This window comes from Tursiops truncatus, chromosome 16 (genome assembly GCF_011762595.2).
Source record: "Tursiops truncatus isolate mTurTru1 chromosome 16, mTurTru1.mat.Y, whole genome shotgun sequence".
Lineage (NCBI taxonomy): Eukaryota > Metazoa > Chordata > Mammalia > Artiodactyla > Delphinidae > Tursiops > Tursiops truncatus.
The window spans coordinates 16,275,048-16,294,093 of NC_047049.1; the positions used below are offsets into that span (position 1 = coordinate 16,275,048).

At 43.7% G+C, this 19,046-nt stretch overlaps 1 protein-coding gene across 1 annotated transcript in view; it reads right to left on the reverse strand.

The window, feature by feature from the left end:
• Nucleotides 1-19,046, reverse strand: part of CASP7 (caspase 7) — a 31,139-nt gene that overhangs the window by 3,569 nt on the left and 8,524 nt on the right. The window contains exons 3-6 of the mRNA XM_004316596.4: nucleotides 3,666-3,802; nucleotides 3,075-3,203; nucleotides 543-718; nucleotides 20-149 (exon numbers count right to left, since the gene is read on the reverse strand). Coding sequence (XP_004316644.1) covers nucleotides 20-149; nucleotides 543-718; nucleotides 3,075-3,203; nucleotides 3,666-3,802 — 572 coding nt within the window. The remainder of the gene's footprint in view (nucleotides 1-19; nucleotides 150-542; nucleotides 719-3,074; nucleotides 3,204-3,665; nucleotides 3,803-19,046) is intronic.

Below are 19,046 nucleotides of genomic sequence, written 5' to 3' on the forward strand. Positions count from 1 at the left end.
CAGACAATGGACGTGATACCTGGAACTGTGGAATAGGCGAAGAGAAAGTCGGCTTCAACTGGGATCTTATATCGGGGACTAGCATCTGTGTCACTGATAGGCCCCGAGTCGGCCTGGATCCCATCATCAAGCTCTGTCCCCCGGCAAGCCTAAACATCAAAGCAGAGATCACTCCGTGAAGCAATAGACAGAGCATAAGGACAGAGATCACTCCGTGAAGCAACAGAAACACGTGTGCTGTTCACTGCCGTGTCCCAGTGTTGTCTACGCTTGGCATGTACTAGCAATGCAACAATCTTCAAGATAATTTGATAATGTGTCAAATCAGTAAGCAGAGCAAATAAAAATATTGCAACGTCTTAAACTCTCATAATTTGTGATCCAATGCGATCTAAATGCAGATGGCGAGGATTTAGAGGTAGAAAAATACAACCCAAATTTGCATACCCCAATAGAAACAGCATGTAGATTTGTAAAAAATGACACAATCCAAGTCATTGTGTAATCTTTTGCCATTTCTATGGACTTTGGAAAGGGATTACCTGAATGAAGAAGAGTTTGGGTTTCTCTAACAGGGTTTTGCATCGATCCCCCCTAAAATGGGCTGTCAAGTCTTTTATTGCTGTCTTGCCGTCTGTTCCATAAATTAAATTTTCTTCTCCGTGGCTTAATAAGATGCAGGCAAAGCAGGCTGAATTTCTGTGGTCCTCTTCAGAAGCTGCAAGCGATTTAAACATTGAAAAGTTAAAACCTGTGTCCTGTGGGACCTCAGAGGTAGTATTCCCTTCCAGCCTGGCAGCTGTTACTGACAGAGAGGGACGGGCAGATAGTGGAGAAGCACCCCTGGACGACACTGGAGAGAAGTTAGAGAGGGGGAGAATTCTAGAATTCTCTAGAATTCTCATGAGGAAGAGAACCCCAAGGGTAGGAGGGCTTCAGGCAGCAGCTGGGAGACAGCATATGGGGTTGCTGAAGGGTGTGGCCTTTGTTAGGTCTGTGACACTGGGTGAGTTACTTAACCGTTTTGTGCCTTGGTTTCCTTGTCTGTAAAATGGAGACAAGAGTACCCATTAAATGAGTTGATATTTGTAAAGCAGACCACAAGAGTATTGGGCAAGTATTTGTTAAAGAAAATAAAACACACTAAGTGAAAGAAGCCACTTGCTAAAGGAAAAATACTCTACGATTCCATGTGTATGAGGCTCCTAGAGTAATCAGGTTCACGGAGGCAGAAAACAGAACGGTGGTTGCCAGGGGTTGCGGGGATGGGGAAATGCGGCGTTAGTGTGTCATGGGGACAGAGTTTCAGTTATGCAAGATGAAAAGAGTTCTTCTGGAGACGGGTGGTGACGGCTGCCGAACAATGGGAAGGTACTCACTGCCACTGAACTGTACACGTAAAAGTCGTTAAGATGGTTTTATGTTATGTGTCGTTTACCACAATTTAAAAAGTAAAAAATAAGATTACAAAAAAAAAAAAAAAGAAAGAAAGAAAGAAAATGCTAGGTTGGCTGTCAATTTAGGAGACTGAGGAGAGGAACCATAAATTATGTAATGGCTCAGCTTGATTTCATCTAAGGTTCTGGGGTTCTAACTAACTAGCTAGCTAACTAACTAATTACTATAACCTATCCTTTCTTCTTCTCTTCTCTTCATCAATGATGAGGGAAGAAGAAGATTTAGAATTTCGTAATTCCCTGGTGGCCCAGTGGTTAGGACTCCACTCTCTCACTGCCAAGGGCCCGGGTTCGATCCCTGGTTGGGTAGTTAAAATCCCACAAGCTGTGCGGTGTGGCCAAAAAAAAAAGAAAAAAGTAGTAAAGAATTTCTTGAGCACCTACTGCGGGCAGACAGTGATCTAGGTACTTTGCCGGAGTTATCTTATTTAATCCCTACAAGAGCCGCTTGAAGTAGGCCTCGTTTATCTTTATTTCACTGATAAAAAAATGGAATCTCGGAGAAGTCCTAGAACTTTGTCCTGTCAAGAAAAATCACCATGTTGCTACTTTGACAGGACAGTAAATGGGAATTCTGTGATCCTGACATGCCCTGGACACGGGTGAAATAACTCCCTTTTCATAAGGACAGAAACTACAACTGGGACAAGCCCTTACATCTGTAGAGGCCATTACCCTTCTCAAATCACATTCACAAACTTTCCCTCAGCTAATGCTGACTGCGGCCCCAAGAAGCAGGAGGAGATGGTATCATGATCTGCATTTCAGGAAAGTAAAACACCGAGAAGGCACAGATGCCTCGTCTAGCTCGCCCAGCTGCTAGAACTTGGACTAGACCCCACATTTGTACTCTTGACTTCCAGTCTGCTCTACCATGTGGCCTACTAGGGTACAGAAGGTGGGCTCTTAAGATTCCTGTTCGAAGAAATAAGGAAAAGATGACTAGTTTTTAAAAATATAAGAGACGGTACTTAAGAGAGAGTGTTATGGGGGGGGGGTGTCTTTTTCTTGTTTAGCTGCACAGCTGAGAAAAGCAGCACTGGTTGGAATTGTGTGCCTACCCTCTGCCCATGGGTCACCATCTAATGAGCTGGGAGGGCATTACTTTCAATCATTTGCCCTGAATGCGAGAATATCCTAGGTGGCTTCCACTAGATGGTGTGATGTAATAGAAAACATAATTGTTCTGGAATCGGAAGACCAAGGCTTGAGGTTTGGTTCTGCCCCTACTAACTATGCCTTCAGTATGGCCTTTATCCTCTCTAAAGCTCTGTCCCTATATTCATGAAACGGGCAAGATAATATTGTTGGCCAACACGCAGGGGTTGTGTTAAAGATCTAAAGAAACAATTTTGTGAACATGGAATTGGCGGTTTGAAATTGAGACCATTCTGTAGATACAGAACCTATTTCTCTTGCTGTGAGGTAAGCTGCTTTCACATTTTAGGGGGAGATCTAAGTTTCCAGAGAGATAGGTGCCCCAGAGACAGGTATGGAGTCACCCAGAGGAAGGAAGGGCTTCCCACGCTGAGACATTTCCCTCCTGCGTGTGAAGGTGTCTTCCCCAGACCAGGTGGGGAGAAGGAAGAAGACTGAAGGAGGAAGGGCAGGATGCACCTTTTTTCAGCAGATCTTGCATCCTGGCACAAGAGCAGTCATTATAGACGGTCACGTCGAAACCCAGGCTTCGGAAGCACTTGAAAAGAGCCTCAGCATCTTTGTCTGTTCCGTTGCGGACACCCATTCCTGTGGGAATCAAGCACCGAGTCCACGATGAGTGCCACGTGCTGGCACCATCAGGCCAGGCGCTCCGGCGTAAATGCTGCCAAGGTCACGATTTAGATGAGCGACTGAAATAAGAAGCAAACTCAACGGAGAGGGTAACTCAGCCCACCCACAAAAGGTGAGCCTCGTCACGGCGACTCTCAGGTCCAGTCAGCCCAAACAGCCCGCCTTGATCCTCAGCCAGATCCCACACGTGGTCCAAATATTACATCCGCTAATGCACATGATGGGACTCTCAGACTGCAAGTTCCCAGCTTCCCCGCATCCCTCTTTCCTGGACACTCGAGTACCACCTGCGGAGGGGCTGTCTGCCACAGGAGGTGGGCACAGTGTCTCCCTGATGAACATCTGATACAAGTCTGAATGCAAGCTGAAGAAACTGGAAGGGAACGGCAGAGGCTAGCCCATGCCCACAGCACCCACCTGTCACTCTGTCGAAGTTCTTGTTGTTTATGATGATGCATTTGCCCACCTTCTCAAAATTCATGTTATACTGATACGTAGGCACTCGGTCCCGGGGGTTCTTGGCCGATTTCCCTGAGTCATTTTTCTTCTTCTTACTGGGGAAATACAAAGCCAGTCAGGGGCTGTGGAAGATGTTTGGACAGGAATGACCTCTTGTTTTTACTACTAGCATCAAAGGGGTACCCGAAAATGCTGCAATGTCTGAGAAAAAGAAATGGAGCTGGGGTGGACAGGTGGTTCTGTTTAACTGTCATGTTTAAAATAAACAGGATCTCCTGCTTAATTTCATTAGATGCTACAGAAATGCAAACTGAAATCATAATGCAATACCAATACATTCCTCAGAATGGCTTCATTGTCTTGGTGACCACGTTCGGCACCTGGAATTATCATACGTTACTGCGGGAGCCCCCTTTGTACATCCCTCTGTGGAAAACTGGCAGAACCTACTGAAACTGAACTTAAATATATCCTATGACAGAGCTATTCCACTCCTGGGTATATAGCTCAAAGGAGAGCAGACGTTTACCTAACGACAGAGCCACACATGTGCACAGCAGTACTATTTAAACAGCCCGAAACAGGAAATAATCCAAATGTCCATTTACAGTAGAATGGATAAATTGTGGAATATTCAAGCAATGCAATACTATAGACAGGCAGACCTCAGAGATATAGTGGGTTCGGTCCAGACCACTGCAATAAGCAAACATCCCAATAAAGCAAGTCAGATGATCTTTCTGGTTTCCCAGTGCATATAAAAGTTATGTTTAAACCATACTGTAGTCTATTAAGTGCGTAATATGTCTAAGAAAACAATGTAGGTGTATCTTTATCAAAAAATACTTCATAGCTAAAAAATGCTAACCATCATCTGACAACACAAGGTTGTCACAAGCCTTCAACTTGTAAAAAAAACACATTATCTGTGATGCACAGTGAAGTGAGCACAATAAAATATATGCCTACAATAATGAGAGTGAACAAACCATGACAACACAGAGCCACATGGATGCATCTTAGACACGTAACGCTGAGTGAAAGAACCCATACACAAAAGGGTACAGAAGTGTGTGCACTTCTCTATGTAGATGTTATAATTTAATTAACATTTACATTAAAAGGGGAAAAAAGGAACAGCAACTTAAACAAGAAAGTAGGCCCCTTCCGATCTCCAGAAACTGACCATCCAGTTTTCTAAGAGTCAGGCACACAGGCACTGAGGCTGGAATCTGGGGCACCGTTGACAGGCTAGAGGAAAACAATGACAAATGTCAGTGGGGAGCTGCACTGCTAGTCGACCGTCTGAATGTAAGCTCCATGACAGAAGAGATTTTTTTATCTCTTTTGAAAAACTGCAGAATCCCCAACACCTAGAACAACGCCTGGCATATGAGTTGCTCAATAAATATTTGTTATAAACTACAGACCAATAGCCCTAATAAATAAAGATGCAAAAATCCTTGATGAACTCTCAGCCAGCCAAGCCAGCAATCTGTAAATAGGGTGATACACCATGACCAAGTGTGATTGATCCCAGGAACACAAGGTTGGTTTAACATCCAAAAATCAACCAATGTAACCCATTGTATGAACAGAATAAAGGACAAAAACCACATGATCAACTCAATTGGTGCAAAAAAGCATTTGACAAAATCCAACACCCTGCTATGATAAAAATGCTCACTAAACTAGGATTACAGTGGAACTAACTCAGCCTGCAAAGGGCATCTATGAAAAACCCAGTGCTAATATCATACTTGATGAAATAAAATTTATATTTTAAGGTGGAACAAGAAAAAATTAAACATAAAATTCTCTGTGTTTGTTTGGGCCTCCTCCCTCCGTCCCTAACGGGCAGTTTACCTCTGCACTCCACGTTAACCAGAACTCCTCAAAGACAGGAGTGCCCGCTCAACTGTAAAGATCAATATTTCTTCTTTCTTCGGATACTAGCAATGTAACTTCTTAAAATAGCATTCTTTCCCAGTTCCGTAGGGGGTCGTGGGTGACTTGCTGCTGGCTTTGTATATGCTTATCTGGACTATGTAACTTTGGTGAACTTTATGTGAAACATCAGTATGTCATTTTGATGGACGAGCCTGTATCGCGAAAATGAATATGACTGTGCCTTTGACTTCTAACAGGTGGAACAGTTCTCAGAGCTTTCTGAGAATACGCTTCCTGGGTTATAACCCTCGGTTTGGCTCCAATAAAATTCCCGTTTTCTTCCTGATGTGATAGTTAACTGAATTTTCATCGACATACTTCATGATGAAAGGCTGAATGCTTCCTGCCCTACAATGAGGAACCAGTCAAATATGTCCACTCTTGCCACTTCTACTAAATACTGTATGAGAGGTTTTAGTCGGGCAATGAAGTTAAAAACTGTCATATGAATGAATGAATCAGGTTTTATTTGCTCATTTTGCAGACATGAAAACTGGGGTCCACAGAGAGGCAGGGGGTTGTCCAAGGTCACCCAGCTAGTGATTGGCAAGGTGGGACCATCACCCAGGCCTCCTCCTTCATGTCAGCGTTCCACAGCCTTATGCTCTTGAGTATCTGTTAGAATGATTTGTCCACCATCCTCCCAAAGCTCCATCAAAAGTTGGAAGAAGTAAAGTGAAAGTGAAAACTGAGCTTGTTCCCTGATGGGTGTGGCTCCAAGGGTATTTCACTCTGAGTTTTCACTGAATGTTACCTGAGTTTCTCAGAATCTCTGAAAGGATGTGGTCTTTCCCCTTCCTCCTCCTACTTTGGTCCAGATTACAGGTTAGCTATGTTAAGTCGAAACTTCAGATTCCATATTGCTGTTTTCAACCTCAACATGACTTTATCCTCTACTTTTATAGGGTCAAATTTCTTCCATCGTATCATTTTATTTCTAAAAGAGAAATGCCCTCAGTCTGGTCTCCTACCTTCTAAAGTCTCCCCTCTCAAAACATAGGTGGAACATTCTATGACATGAATCACAGCAAGATCCTTTTTGACCCACCTCCTAGAGAAATGGAAATAAAAACAAACAAATGGGGAAGACATATGGGAACATATGTTTATGTATGACTGATTCACTTTGTTATAAAGCAGAAACTAACACACCATTGTAAAGCAATTATACCCCAATAAAGATGTTAAAAAAAAAAAAAAAAAAAAAAAAAAAAAAAACAAACAAATGGGACCTAATGAAACTTCAAAGCTTTTGCACAGCAAAGGAAACCATAAACAAGACCAAAAGACAACCCTCAGAATGGGAGAAAATATTTGCAAATGAAGCAACTGACAAAGGAATAATCTCCAAAATTTACAAGCAGCTCAATATCAACAAAACAAACAACCTAATCCAAATATGGGCAGAAGACCTAAATAGACATTTCTCCAAAGAAGATATACAGACTGCCAACAAACACATGAAAGAATGCTCAACATCATTACTCATTAGAGAAATGCAGATCAAAACTACAATGAGGCATCACCTCACACCAGTCAGAATGGCCATCATCAAAAAATCTAGAAACAATAAATGCTGGAGAGGGTGTGGAGAAAAGGGAACCCTCTTGCACTGTTGGTGGGAATGTAAATTGATACAGCCACTATGGAGAACAGTATGGAGGTTCCTTAAAAAACTAAAAATAGAACTACCATACCACCAAGCAATCCCACTACTGGGCATATACCCTGAGAAAACCATAATTCAAAAAGAGTCATGTACCACAATGTTCATTGCAGCTCTATTTACAATAGCCAGGACATGGAAGCAACCTAAGCGTCCATCGACAGATGAATGGATAAAGAAGATGTGGCACATATATACAATGGAATATTACTCAGCCATAAAAAGAAACGATATTGAGTTATTTGTAGTGAGGTGGATGGACCTAGAGTCTGTCATACAGAGTGAAGTAAGTCAGAAAGATGTCGGTCTTCAACTGACATCTCTGAGGTAGGTGGAGGGGGCATAATCACACCCTTTTTATAGGTAATAATAACAACAATTAGCGTTTGTCAGGGCTTATTATGGGCTGGGATCTTGATAAAATTCTCATCTGCATTTTCTCATTGGCTCCTGAGAGGACTTTAGCTAATTTAAGCCCACTCGAAGACCCTAACAAGAGGAGCATTATGTCTGGTGGGCTGGAGGTCAAGTTTATGCCCTTTATGAGAGAAAATTCCACTTCTGTCTTCTGCAATACAGATTATTTTAAAACAAACTGTACAATGATATCCAAATTATAAACAAGCTGTGATTTTTTTAGGCTGCCATAAGCCAAACTACACCAGTGAGCATTTTTTATAAGAAAAACAGGCTTAGATATAAGTTACACGAAAAAGAAAAGAACTCTGTTTCTATCAGAATAGAATTTGGAAAACTAACTGCTTAAAAAAAAGGAACACAAAAGTGTGTATATAAAGATATACACACTTTAAACAAAACACTTTCCATGGTTATAAAAAGTACCTTAAAAATGAATATGAAATGTGATTCTTATGTGATTCCCCAGTAAATATCTCAAGGGAGATAAGGACAATTTCCCTTTCTTATCCTTCCCCTAAACTGAATTCTCATTTTTCAAAATGAACTTAATATCTGCTTCTTCTTTCCGGATTTGAGTCAGTTCATATTAATTTTTCCTTCTAACTCAAATAGCTTTTTGTTAAACCCAGGTCTTCCCACATCGAAGCTGTGTATCAGAGAGTGATTAGCAACTTGATCCCATTGCGCTCATCTTCCTAAGAGGCACTGGCTTTGGGAAAACTCCATCTGTAGCTTAAGTCTGGGGAAGCAAACCCTGATGATGAGCTTAAAGCATGTAACGAGAGACAAATAAGAGGAAGAAATGATTGTCGAGAAGTCACTAGGGGAAAGGAGCCAGGAAGAAACCAGGCGGACTAAAGTCTATTGCCTATGGATAGATTCCGCAAGTAAAAGAGGCCAAGAGACTAGAGTCTACCACCTACTAGTTGTGAGGCTTTGGGGTCCCTTCTCCTGGGGATTATCTATCTCCCTTTCACCCCAGTTTCCCTCTTGTGGGAGCAGTGCCATCTCTTCCACTTTGCCAGCTGCTGTGGCCAGGGTGCTGCAGAGACATGAATTAAGTACAGCTTCACATATAGGAAGGGGGCTGATTCCTGAGAGGGGCGTACGTTAGGGAGCCCCAGTAGCTGATTCCGCAGGAACACAGGGCAATCGCTTTGCTTGAGTCTTTCTTTTGTGTGTGACACCCAATACTATTTGGAAACACTTTTGGACTGACAAGTTCTCTTCCATTATTTCCCCCTGGGGTTCCCATGTCCAGTTTTGAACCCTAATAGCAGGCCTCAATGAAAAGATCTAGTTGGCAGACCTAAGTTTATTCAGTTAGCCACTCACTCCCATAATAACCAGCAGGGCAAGTATCAAGATCTAATTCGGCTTCTACTTCCTGGGTGGACTGTAAAAGGCAGGGTCTTGAATCTAAACCACACAGTTATTGTTAAAATAATGAGGAAGCTCTCCCTATCCTGATGTGGGATGATTTCCAATAAGCAGTGTTAAGGGTGGAACAAAACAAAGGGGCAAAACAATGAGACCAGTGCGCTACGTGTCAGGAAAAATTCGTATCTTGCTTGTATTTGCATAAACAGACCCTTGCAGGATGATATAATGGATAAATCCACGGATTTCCGGGCGGGACTGCCTGGGTTTGAAACCCTGCTCCACCACATAGCTGAGCGATCGTGGGCAAGTTACGTATTAACCTCTCTGGGCTTCAGTTTCCTCATTTGTAAAAATGACAAAATTATAGCATCTGCCTCAGAGTTGGTAAACAATATTCACAAAGCACTTAGAACAGTGTGCAGCATGTAGCAAGTTGTACTGAATAAATAAACATCATCATTATTACTCATGTTATTTATTAAATAGCATCAAAAGTGGTTACCTGTGTTCTGGAGCCAAGAGCAGGACGGCAGGAAGGAGAAAGAATTTTGACTGTATATCTCTTTTTCTATCTATGAATAAGTTAACTACTCAAAAGATTAAAATAAAAATTATTATTTAATAGTTAAAAATCACTTGCTGCAAATGGATTTCAAGACCTGTTTTGAAAATTACTTTTTGGACTTTTTGGATTCATACTTTTTTGTGCGAGTTGTTGAAAGGCGTCCCTGGACACCCCATTTCTCTGTTTTCCACTGTGATTTTTACCCCTCTCCCTGGCCTTCTTCCTCTACGTGTCAATAGTAACAACAATAATAAATAAAGTTCTAATAAGTACTACTTTTTGAACACTTACTGCTTTACATATATTATCTCATGTAATCTTTACAACAACTCTGTGAGACATTAACTCCATATCTCATGGAAAAAGATTACATTAGCTTGTCCAAGATCACAAAGCCAGGCAGGGGTAGTGTCCAGGTTTATTCTGAGGTCTGACACCAAGTCCCTTATTCCAGGGTTTCTCTGTTAAAATTCAGATTCCCAGGCCTTGCCCTAGACCCAGGGGATCAGAGCCAGGCCTGGGTATTTTCCTGGAGACGCTCATATCCTCTGAAGCCTGAGGGCCTCAGCACTAGCCTGGGCCCGCTTGGCCCTCACCTTTCACTGCAGTGTCCACTCCTGTTTCAAGCCCCTTCGCTACTTCCATAGCCCATGGAAGCAGAGGTCCCTGTGGGCTAGTCCCTCTTCCTCCCGGGCAGGGTAGAGAGTACCAGCTCATCCCACCCTATCAAACATCACTCTCCACATGGCTGCAGCCTTTGGGCCCCTTGGCTCTTGGCTAGAAAGTCAAATGAGATATGCCTCGGGGAGCACGGCCTGTGGAAGGCGGCCCTGGGGAGCACGGCCTGTGGAAGGCGGCCCTGGGCAGCAGCGTGGTTCTATTTAGGGTCATGTGTGGGATTTATGGCTCTCCACGAAACCTGCAAGGTCTCCCCGAGGTGACAGCTGAGCTGAACATTAAACCGAAACTAACTGCACAACCAAAAGGCTTCCAGGAAATGCCACTTTGCAAGCAATGCCATCCTTATTCTCCCTTGTTTGCACAATGTTTGGGTGAGTCCCCAGCACAGCCTTGGTGGCCCTGTAACTCACTATCAGCACAGCCGGGGGAGGTGAGCTCTGTGACCGAAGTGCTAGCAGCTCATAAAGAGTTACTGTTTGTTTGGAGATCAATGGTCAGAGCCAAGCAGATCATCAGATGAACAACTGCTGTTGGACAGAAGCAAGGCCCTCAAGGGCTCCAAAGAGATGGCGCTCATTAAGCAGCCAACTGCAGAGAGATGGCAGTGGCCTGGTCCACAGCTCAGCACCACGGGGTCTCCAGGGGTGGGCACCAGGGTGGGAATGAACAGGGTGATAAGAAGCTTTCAAGGATCCAGGTTAGAAACTTCTTCAGCTGGCGATCCTCCCCCAAAGACAAGATTCTCTAAAAGTGGCTGTTCTTGTCATCCTGGGTTCATTTGGCCTTTTCTGCAGAAGATGCTAGCACACGTGGGCACTGCCGTTACACAGACCCCAACAAGTGGGCACCCGCACTTTGTTCAAGTCCAGATCAATGGAAACCAGCCTTTCTCCTGATTCTGACAAACGGTACAAATGGTGGAGGAACCACTTAAGATAGTCCCTAAGTCACCAGGAACAAGTATCACTGATATATTTTTAAAATTTATTTTATTGAAGTATAGTTGATTTACAATACTGTGTTAATTTCTGCTGTACAGCAAAGTGATTCAGTTACACACACACACACACACACACACACACACACACATATATACATTCTTTTTCATATTCTTTTCCATTATGGTTTCATCAAAGGATATCGAATACAGTTCCCTGTGCTATACAGTAGGACCTTGTTGTTTCATTAATATTTTTTAAAAGGGTTTTATGCTTTACAAAGTATGTTAATAATCATTACCCCCACTTGTTCTGCAAAGTACAAATGAGAGGTATGGAAAGATGTAACAAATAAAGGCTGGCCAGGGTATTTTTAACGCCAGATTCTATCACTTCCCATTGTACCCTCACCAGGCCCCGTTCTGTTCCCTCCCTTTGCTAATTTTGTGCTGATAAACTTAGTCTTTAACTTGACCTTTTTACATTCTGAACACATTGGCCAAGATTACGACACTGAGGAGAAACACAGGATTCTGGTTTTGGAACCTGCTGTTAAGTGCGAGGCTGTGATAAACCAGACCAGTGAAGTAAAAAGTCCAAGTCCTCTTAAAAGCTCATGTGTTACATACAATTGGCTGCAGATTTTAAAACAACAAATCTGGCCACGAAATCACTGTGCTTGGTTAGGGCTGGACAAGCAAGGTCACAACAACTACAAAAGCCTGGTAGAAAGACTGACGTAGGAAGTGCATTCAAGTGTGCATCAAAGACAATGAGCAGTTAATTTACACAAGCAGGTTGGCTGACTACGGCGCTTCCTAACCATCCTTCATGTTTGCTGGTGTTGTATTTCCTCGCTCATATGTGCAAGGACCACTGTCTTCATTTCCCAGATGTATTTTGGTAAGCTCAAATCTCTGCTAGGAACACAGATAATACCAGCATTGATTATCAGGAAGGACCTAGATTATCCTAACTTCTCAGGTCGACAGCCATTATTTGGAACCTCAGATTTCGCAGTCATTTCAGCAAAATCAAGAGGCAAAGAGTTACCACCAAGCTCTGATAGTTATTTATGTAGAAAGACTTCCTTGAAGAGTCTACAGTAACACATACCAGAAAACATTATAGGATAAAAATACTGTACCTACTATACAAAGAAGTGAAAAGCCTCAGAAAGTGCACAAAAAATTTTTACAATCCACTCTTGGTACAAGTATAATTTTCCCCATCACCAGAGTGAATAAATACAGGTTTTATCTTCTTACAGATCGCCCAGGCTGCTCGAAACGTGAATTACACCTTTCTATATTTGGAAGGGAATATAAGCACTGCAAACCCGCTATTTATTTTCTAAAGTGTCTCCGTGAATAGGATTCCCAGTAGCTCTGTCTGTTTGCAGACATTCATCAGCATGAAAGTAAACACACCACCAGGCACACATTTCCCCAGGGCTGCTTCATTCGGAACTAGGGCTCTGGTTTTCATAGCTGCTTTGTCTAAATATTTTTGGGATGATTCATTCATGGTTTCAGGATTTCAGTAGAGGGCATTCCCAGCAGTGCTGACATACCAAGGCAAAGAACAAGACCGAGAGGAAGGGAGAGAGTGAAGGTGGTACCTCATGTCTCCATCTGAAAGCAACCCCCTCTGCATCAGAACTAGGCTTCGCCCTGCGATGACCGGCAGCGAGTTTCCTTCTTCTCTGAAATAATAAAAACTCAACATGCTCGGAGCACAGCAGGGGCAGGAGATTGGCACAGTCCGTCCGGCCCTGAAGGCCCGTGACTGAATCAGCAGTGAACCGCACGCTGGAGTTTTCCATAGGACCATTCACACTGGGGCTGGGAAAGTCACACTGGCCTCCCCCTTCTCTGCTGACCGGCAGAAATACCCAGGCTCCACATGGCTGCATCCTCCCCACTCCAGGACAGCTCCCTAGAGAAAAAGCGACTTTCTAGGAACTTGGGGTCCCATGGAAAAAAACCCCACATTTCCACAAAGATGCAGCCAGTAGCACCATCTCTGAGAGTGAAAAACTGGAAACAATGGGGAAATGGCTAAGCAGGGGACAGAGTATCAGGAGAATAAAATACTACACAGCTATTTAAAGTGATGAGCACGCAGATGTGGGCAACCCACCGAAGTGCCAAATCTACAAAAGGTGGCGAAACAGCACACGTAGGAGGTGCAAAATATGTAAAGTTCTACGTGAGTGAACAAAAATACGAAGTGAGTTCGTGCTGAATCAGAGAGTTCAAATTCATCAGGTTATTTTTTTCCTTTTAAAGGTCCTCAAGGTAGTAATATAAGAATAAAATAGAAGACCATAGAGGCATACCAAATAGCTTAATTTTCAAATGAAGTATATAAACATTTTTCAAGGGTCTTGGATAAAGCGAATGACTCAGGAGTTACCACACTTCCCCACTCCGCCCCTCCAAATGCAATCAGGAAGAGGTGGATGCATAAAAACCAAATTATTAAGCAACGCTTTTCTCCATTTCCTGGTTCAAGGTCCCAGTCAGTGAAACGTGGAAGCCGATGAAGGGGAGTTATAACACCTGCACTCCTGGGAAACCCCCTAATCACTTGCCATCCTCAGGTTTGTGAAGGAGAAAAAACTGGCTCCGTGCATTCTTCTCTGAAACTCAATTTGCAAAAGTAAATTTCCCACTTACACTGGGAAACAAAGTCAGTTTAAAATAGGCTTAGGAGAAGAATTATCCGCCTCCATGTTTCCAACCTCCCCCTTAAAAAAAGAACAGAGACCTCTGGCAATAAAAATTGACAAATGACTCAAAGAAAAACACCATTCAGGGGAAATAAAGGACTGAGTTCTCTTTAAATAACCTAGAATGAAGTGGGAGACACAATGGTGTCTGTACTGTGGCTGCAAACTTCAGAACTGAGAACAGCTCACACACTTCAGTCTTGATTCTTACACAACCACTTCATCCATCTTGTTCACTTTCAGCTGAGCAGTATACAAACTCACCCTACCAGATGCAGGCCAGACAGAAAGCCCTGAGCACCAGCAAGCTTGGGGTTTGAATAGGCAAGGCCATAATGCACATTTCTTATTTGTGATTAGGAGCTCCCTTGAGAAGCAACGGGGCTTCTTTTCATAATACTCTTCTATTACTGGACTTAATTCTACACTAACGGTGTTTTAAAAGTTCTATCACTATGGAAACCTGACATTTACCTCCCTTTCTCACTTTTTCTGTTAACTTTAGAGCTTATTTTTTCCCCTCTAGAAAAGCAATAATCTAAAATAACTAGAGGTATTCTATACACGTAGAAGTCATGGCTTCAAAGATTTAGAGCCTATGACCATGGTTCAGAGGTGTGGCTTGCTGCTCCTGAAATGGGCACGTGGCCCTCTTTATCAGAAACCCCATCGCTAGCCCTGTTGAAATGCTGTCTGTATACCATCTCTCAGCTGAAGTGAAGCAGAAAGGGAGCACTTTCAATGAAGAATTAAATTTGCTGACCCACTTGGGTGGAAGAAAAAAAACACCCCGCTGGTGGATTAATATGGTTGAATAGCTAGATGCCACTGCACTTGTGGGTGGTACTTGACGTAAGGGGCGGGGGAGCAATGGACCCCAAATTAGACCTGGGTCTTGGTCCTGTTGGGTGACCATGGATAGAGGACTTTGCCTCTCTGGCCTTCACTTTCTTTGATCGTTACACAGAAGGGGAACTGGATAAATCACCTTTCAAGGAGTCTTCCGGTTTGAAATTATGATTCTATGATTTCTCCCTTATCAGGTAATTTAATTCTCACAAACAACCCAGTGGATAGGAATTCATATCCCTGTCACACAATGAGGGAACTGAGGCTCAAAAAGGTCAAAACACCTGCTCTAGTTGTTCAACTAAAGAGTGGGACTCAGGGCCAGGATCTGAACCTGGGCTGTCCAACTCCATACCAGCACTGCTGTCATTTTAAGTGGTATCATGACTACTTCAAATATAGCATTAATTCTTTATTACTCTTTATATAGAAAGTTGGGAGACAGGCATCCAGTATTCTGGAGTCTGAATCTGAAGGCTTCCTTTATGGAAAAGTAAACTGCCTGGGTATGTTTTAATGTTCTTTTTCTTTCTAGGGGCCTCAGACCCAGCCTCTTTCAATCAAACGAGTGTGACTGAATGGCTTTTGCTTAATTAGGGACATAGTCCTTGGGATGAGTTAAGGTCTGCTTTCTTTGTTCTTTTCTCCAATTCCAAAGCATTGCTTCTTCTGAAACACTTCCCCTACCTGCCTCCAAATGAACAGGCAGGCCACCTGGATCTTTCTTATAATTACACAAATAACACTTTTTTTTTTTTTAAATAGGGACATGTTTACCTATAACACAATTGGTGGAGCAGCTCAAGTTGCAGCCCAGGAGAAAGAAGAATTACAACCAAGTGGCATTTACGAAACACACTCCAAGGAGGACAAAGGTCAGAACACAAAGAGGATACACAGGAGAAAGCTCATGGGATCTGAGCCAGTGCTTCGAAAGTAGGGAGCTTATCAAGCTTTGAAAACAAGCCTTTTCTCCTGCCCTCTTCACGCGGAACTGGAAGGATAGATACCTCCCTCAGCAGGGACACCCAAGGCTCCACCAAGGCCCTGGGGAAATTTGAGAGCGCGTGCAATCTGTCTTTTATTTCCTTTAACAGTGACCTTGAGCAGAACTCAGAAAGGAGCCTCTGATTTCACAGCTGAAGTGTTCCTGGAAGGGGGACATCTTCCAGGCTACTGGGCAGGGCTTGGTCTTATATGTGCAGTGGCTCTCAGTGGTGCCGCCAGGGTCAAACTCAGCCCGTCCATGGGCTCTACCCACTTTCCCAGACCTGTGCCGTGGGGCCTGGCCATCATTCCCACCGTGGCTCTGGCCCCGGCAGGCAGGCTCTTCTAGTCCCCTGATAACCCCACTGCCTTTTCTCTGACAGGTCCCAACTCCTCCAGGCCCACCCTCATCCTTCCTCTCCCAGCCTCCCACAGCTTCCAATACTCTACAATTCTGCAATCAGTTACTACCTGTTATTAGCTATTTTCTATACCCGTACCTAGATATTCACTAAGAACTTGAGTTTGTATCCAGGGCAGGGACCACGTCGTTGACTTGCATGACCGGTAACCCTGTCTAGGATCTAGGGTTACCTTTACATCAAGAGGGATCCCTCTTCAAGTTCGCAGATGACAGGGCGCCTTGTTCATCAACTATGGCTCATAATGAACATAGACCGCGCACACACAGTTGGCCCTTCGTATCCGAGGAGATTGGTTCCAGGACCCCTGAGGATACCAGAATCCTCGGATGCTCAAGTCCCGTATTTCAAATGGAGTAGTATTTGCATATAACCTATGCACATCCTCCCTTATACCTTAAATTATCTCTAGATTACTTATAATCCCTAAAACAATGTAAATACTACGTAAATAGTGGCTGGCACTCAGCAAATTCAAGTTTTGCTTTTTGGAACTTTCTGGAATTTCCACTCCCAATATTTCTGATCCACAGTTGGTTAGATCCACGGATGCGGATCAGAGGAGACAGTACTTATTTCTTCTAAGTCATTATTTTTTTAAGTCCAAGCACTTTACTAATGTAAAATTTACATTCTAAATATTTTTCCTTTGTGGTTTTCTGTGTTTTCCAAATGTTCTCCAATAATCAGATAAGTTGAAGATATTTCAATCAATTGTTTTCTTTTTAAGAAAAGTGAATTAAGGAACTGCCTGGTTTATTCAGGGTCCAGTGAAATGGAAATAAAATGATGCTGTCATGCCATCTAGTGGCACTGACACAAAAAAGCCAAGACAAGTGTGAGGGCTTGGGACCACCTGAGTCCAGCCCAGGCTTTTTGGGGAAAAAGAGGCGTCTTTTCGTTTCCCAGAATCCTTGAGGTTTCCAGAGGAGGGCGAGGGTCCTCAATTAGGGACGGATGGGGGTGCTACTGCCCCCTCCACTGCCTTACCTCCCTGCAATTCTGACACTTAGAGAAGGGAACTGGGGATGGGACGGGAGGGGGAAGGTGCCTGCCGTCAGCTGCAGGGAGCAGCCAGCGATGTTCCCACAGGCTGCACCCACACCTCTGAAGTGTGGGATGCAAAGTTCCCCACGCGCCACAGCGGGGGCCATGGGAGGGGCTACTGCACACCTGCCAGACTTGCAGGAAACAATCAGCATCTAGTGCTGTGTTCAGGTCACCCCAGTGAGTCACAGATAACAATCCCAGTTAGAATCCTTAAGGCACAGAGGGTAAGTGTGGGGCGTCCATGGGTCTGGTGTGATAAGGGACACTCCCTCTTTGCTTCAGATCACCCCATTTTAATCGCACTCAGAGTCTCACCCCATCATATACAAGGTCCCTGACGCCAGCCAAGTTTCTCACGAGGTCTCAGTCAGCAAAGCCGAGGCAGCAGGCACGGTCAGGGGAACACTGAGAGGCAGCAAATGCTGGTGCGGTTCTGTCACTGTGACACTAGAAATATACACAGCTTTACCTCTTTGCTGAGCAAGGGGGCTCAGTGGGCACGAGCCACCTTCAACTATTCCCAGGGGTGCAGGTGCCACTTGCCTCTTCGTCGGCCCTCTCCCTCCACTTGGTCAAAGTCTGGTGGCTTCCACCTCCCAGGCACCTCTGGAAGCCCCAGTCCCGCTCCATCTACACCATCCACTCTGGCCTGGGGAGCAGCAATGGCCTCCTAACTCATGTCCCCTCACCACAAAGCCCTCCTCAGTGCACTCCCCTCCATGCTGCAGCGCCAGTGGTCTTGTGGGTTTCCACAGGTGTAATCGATCAAGTCACTCTACAGCTTAAACCCTTTAGTGACATCGCCATCCTTACGATTGATTCCAAATCCTTTACGTGACCTGCAGACAAGTCCTGCTAAAATCTGGTTCAGCCCATCTCCCCTTGTCTCTGCTCTGTCCCCTCCGGGGGTCATTACACCACAGTTACTGGTTCCATGTCTGCCTTCCCCACCAGAACGTGAGTGAAGCAAGGGCCACGTCGACCTCACTGCTCTTGCCCCTGGTTGCAGCGCCAGGGCCAAACACAGAACCAGGTACATAAAGGTGGGAACAGAGACTGGTGGTTGAGAGCTTGGTTTTGAGAGGCAAGTGAATACAGGTTCAAATCCTGGTTCTGCCACTAATCAACCATGGGATTTGGTGCAAGGGACTTAAGCTCCCTCTGTCACGCCGCAAGTATTTAATGAATAAATGAAATAATGGATGTGACCAAAAATGGCATCTCAAGGGATTAATTTTAAAGCCAGTGATACTTTACTAGATGAAAGGACCTTCTATCCTGCTGAAGTTAAAAAAAAAAAAAAGGAAGGAAAAATCTAAATTTTACGGGTATGTCGCAAATCCTGATTGAATTTTGTTTGCATTGATTGCCTATTTGGTAGACGGCCCGTGTACCATCTAACACGTGGGTACGAGTCAGATGCCTAGAGAAGGCAAAGAAAATAAACAACTAACATTTCACAACCTAGATGAATAAGACATTATATTGACATTTATTGTAGTTCAAGCACATTTAATAATTCAACAATCATGTCTTGCAATTCATACAACTAAAATAAGCAGTTCATAAAATGGAATTTAAATATTTTGCAAGTATTTAATTTAAATATTCACTGTTTATTTTGATAATATGTAGCTTGACATCAATACCGGCCACACTATAAAAAAAGGTATAGTGGACCAGAATACAGAAGA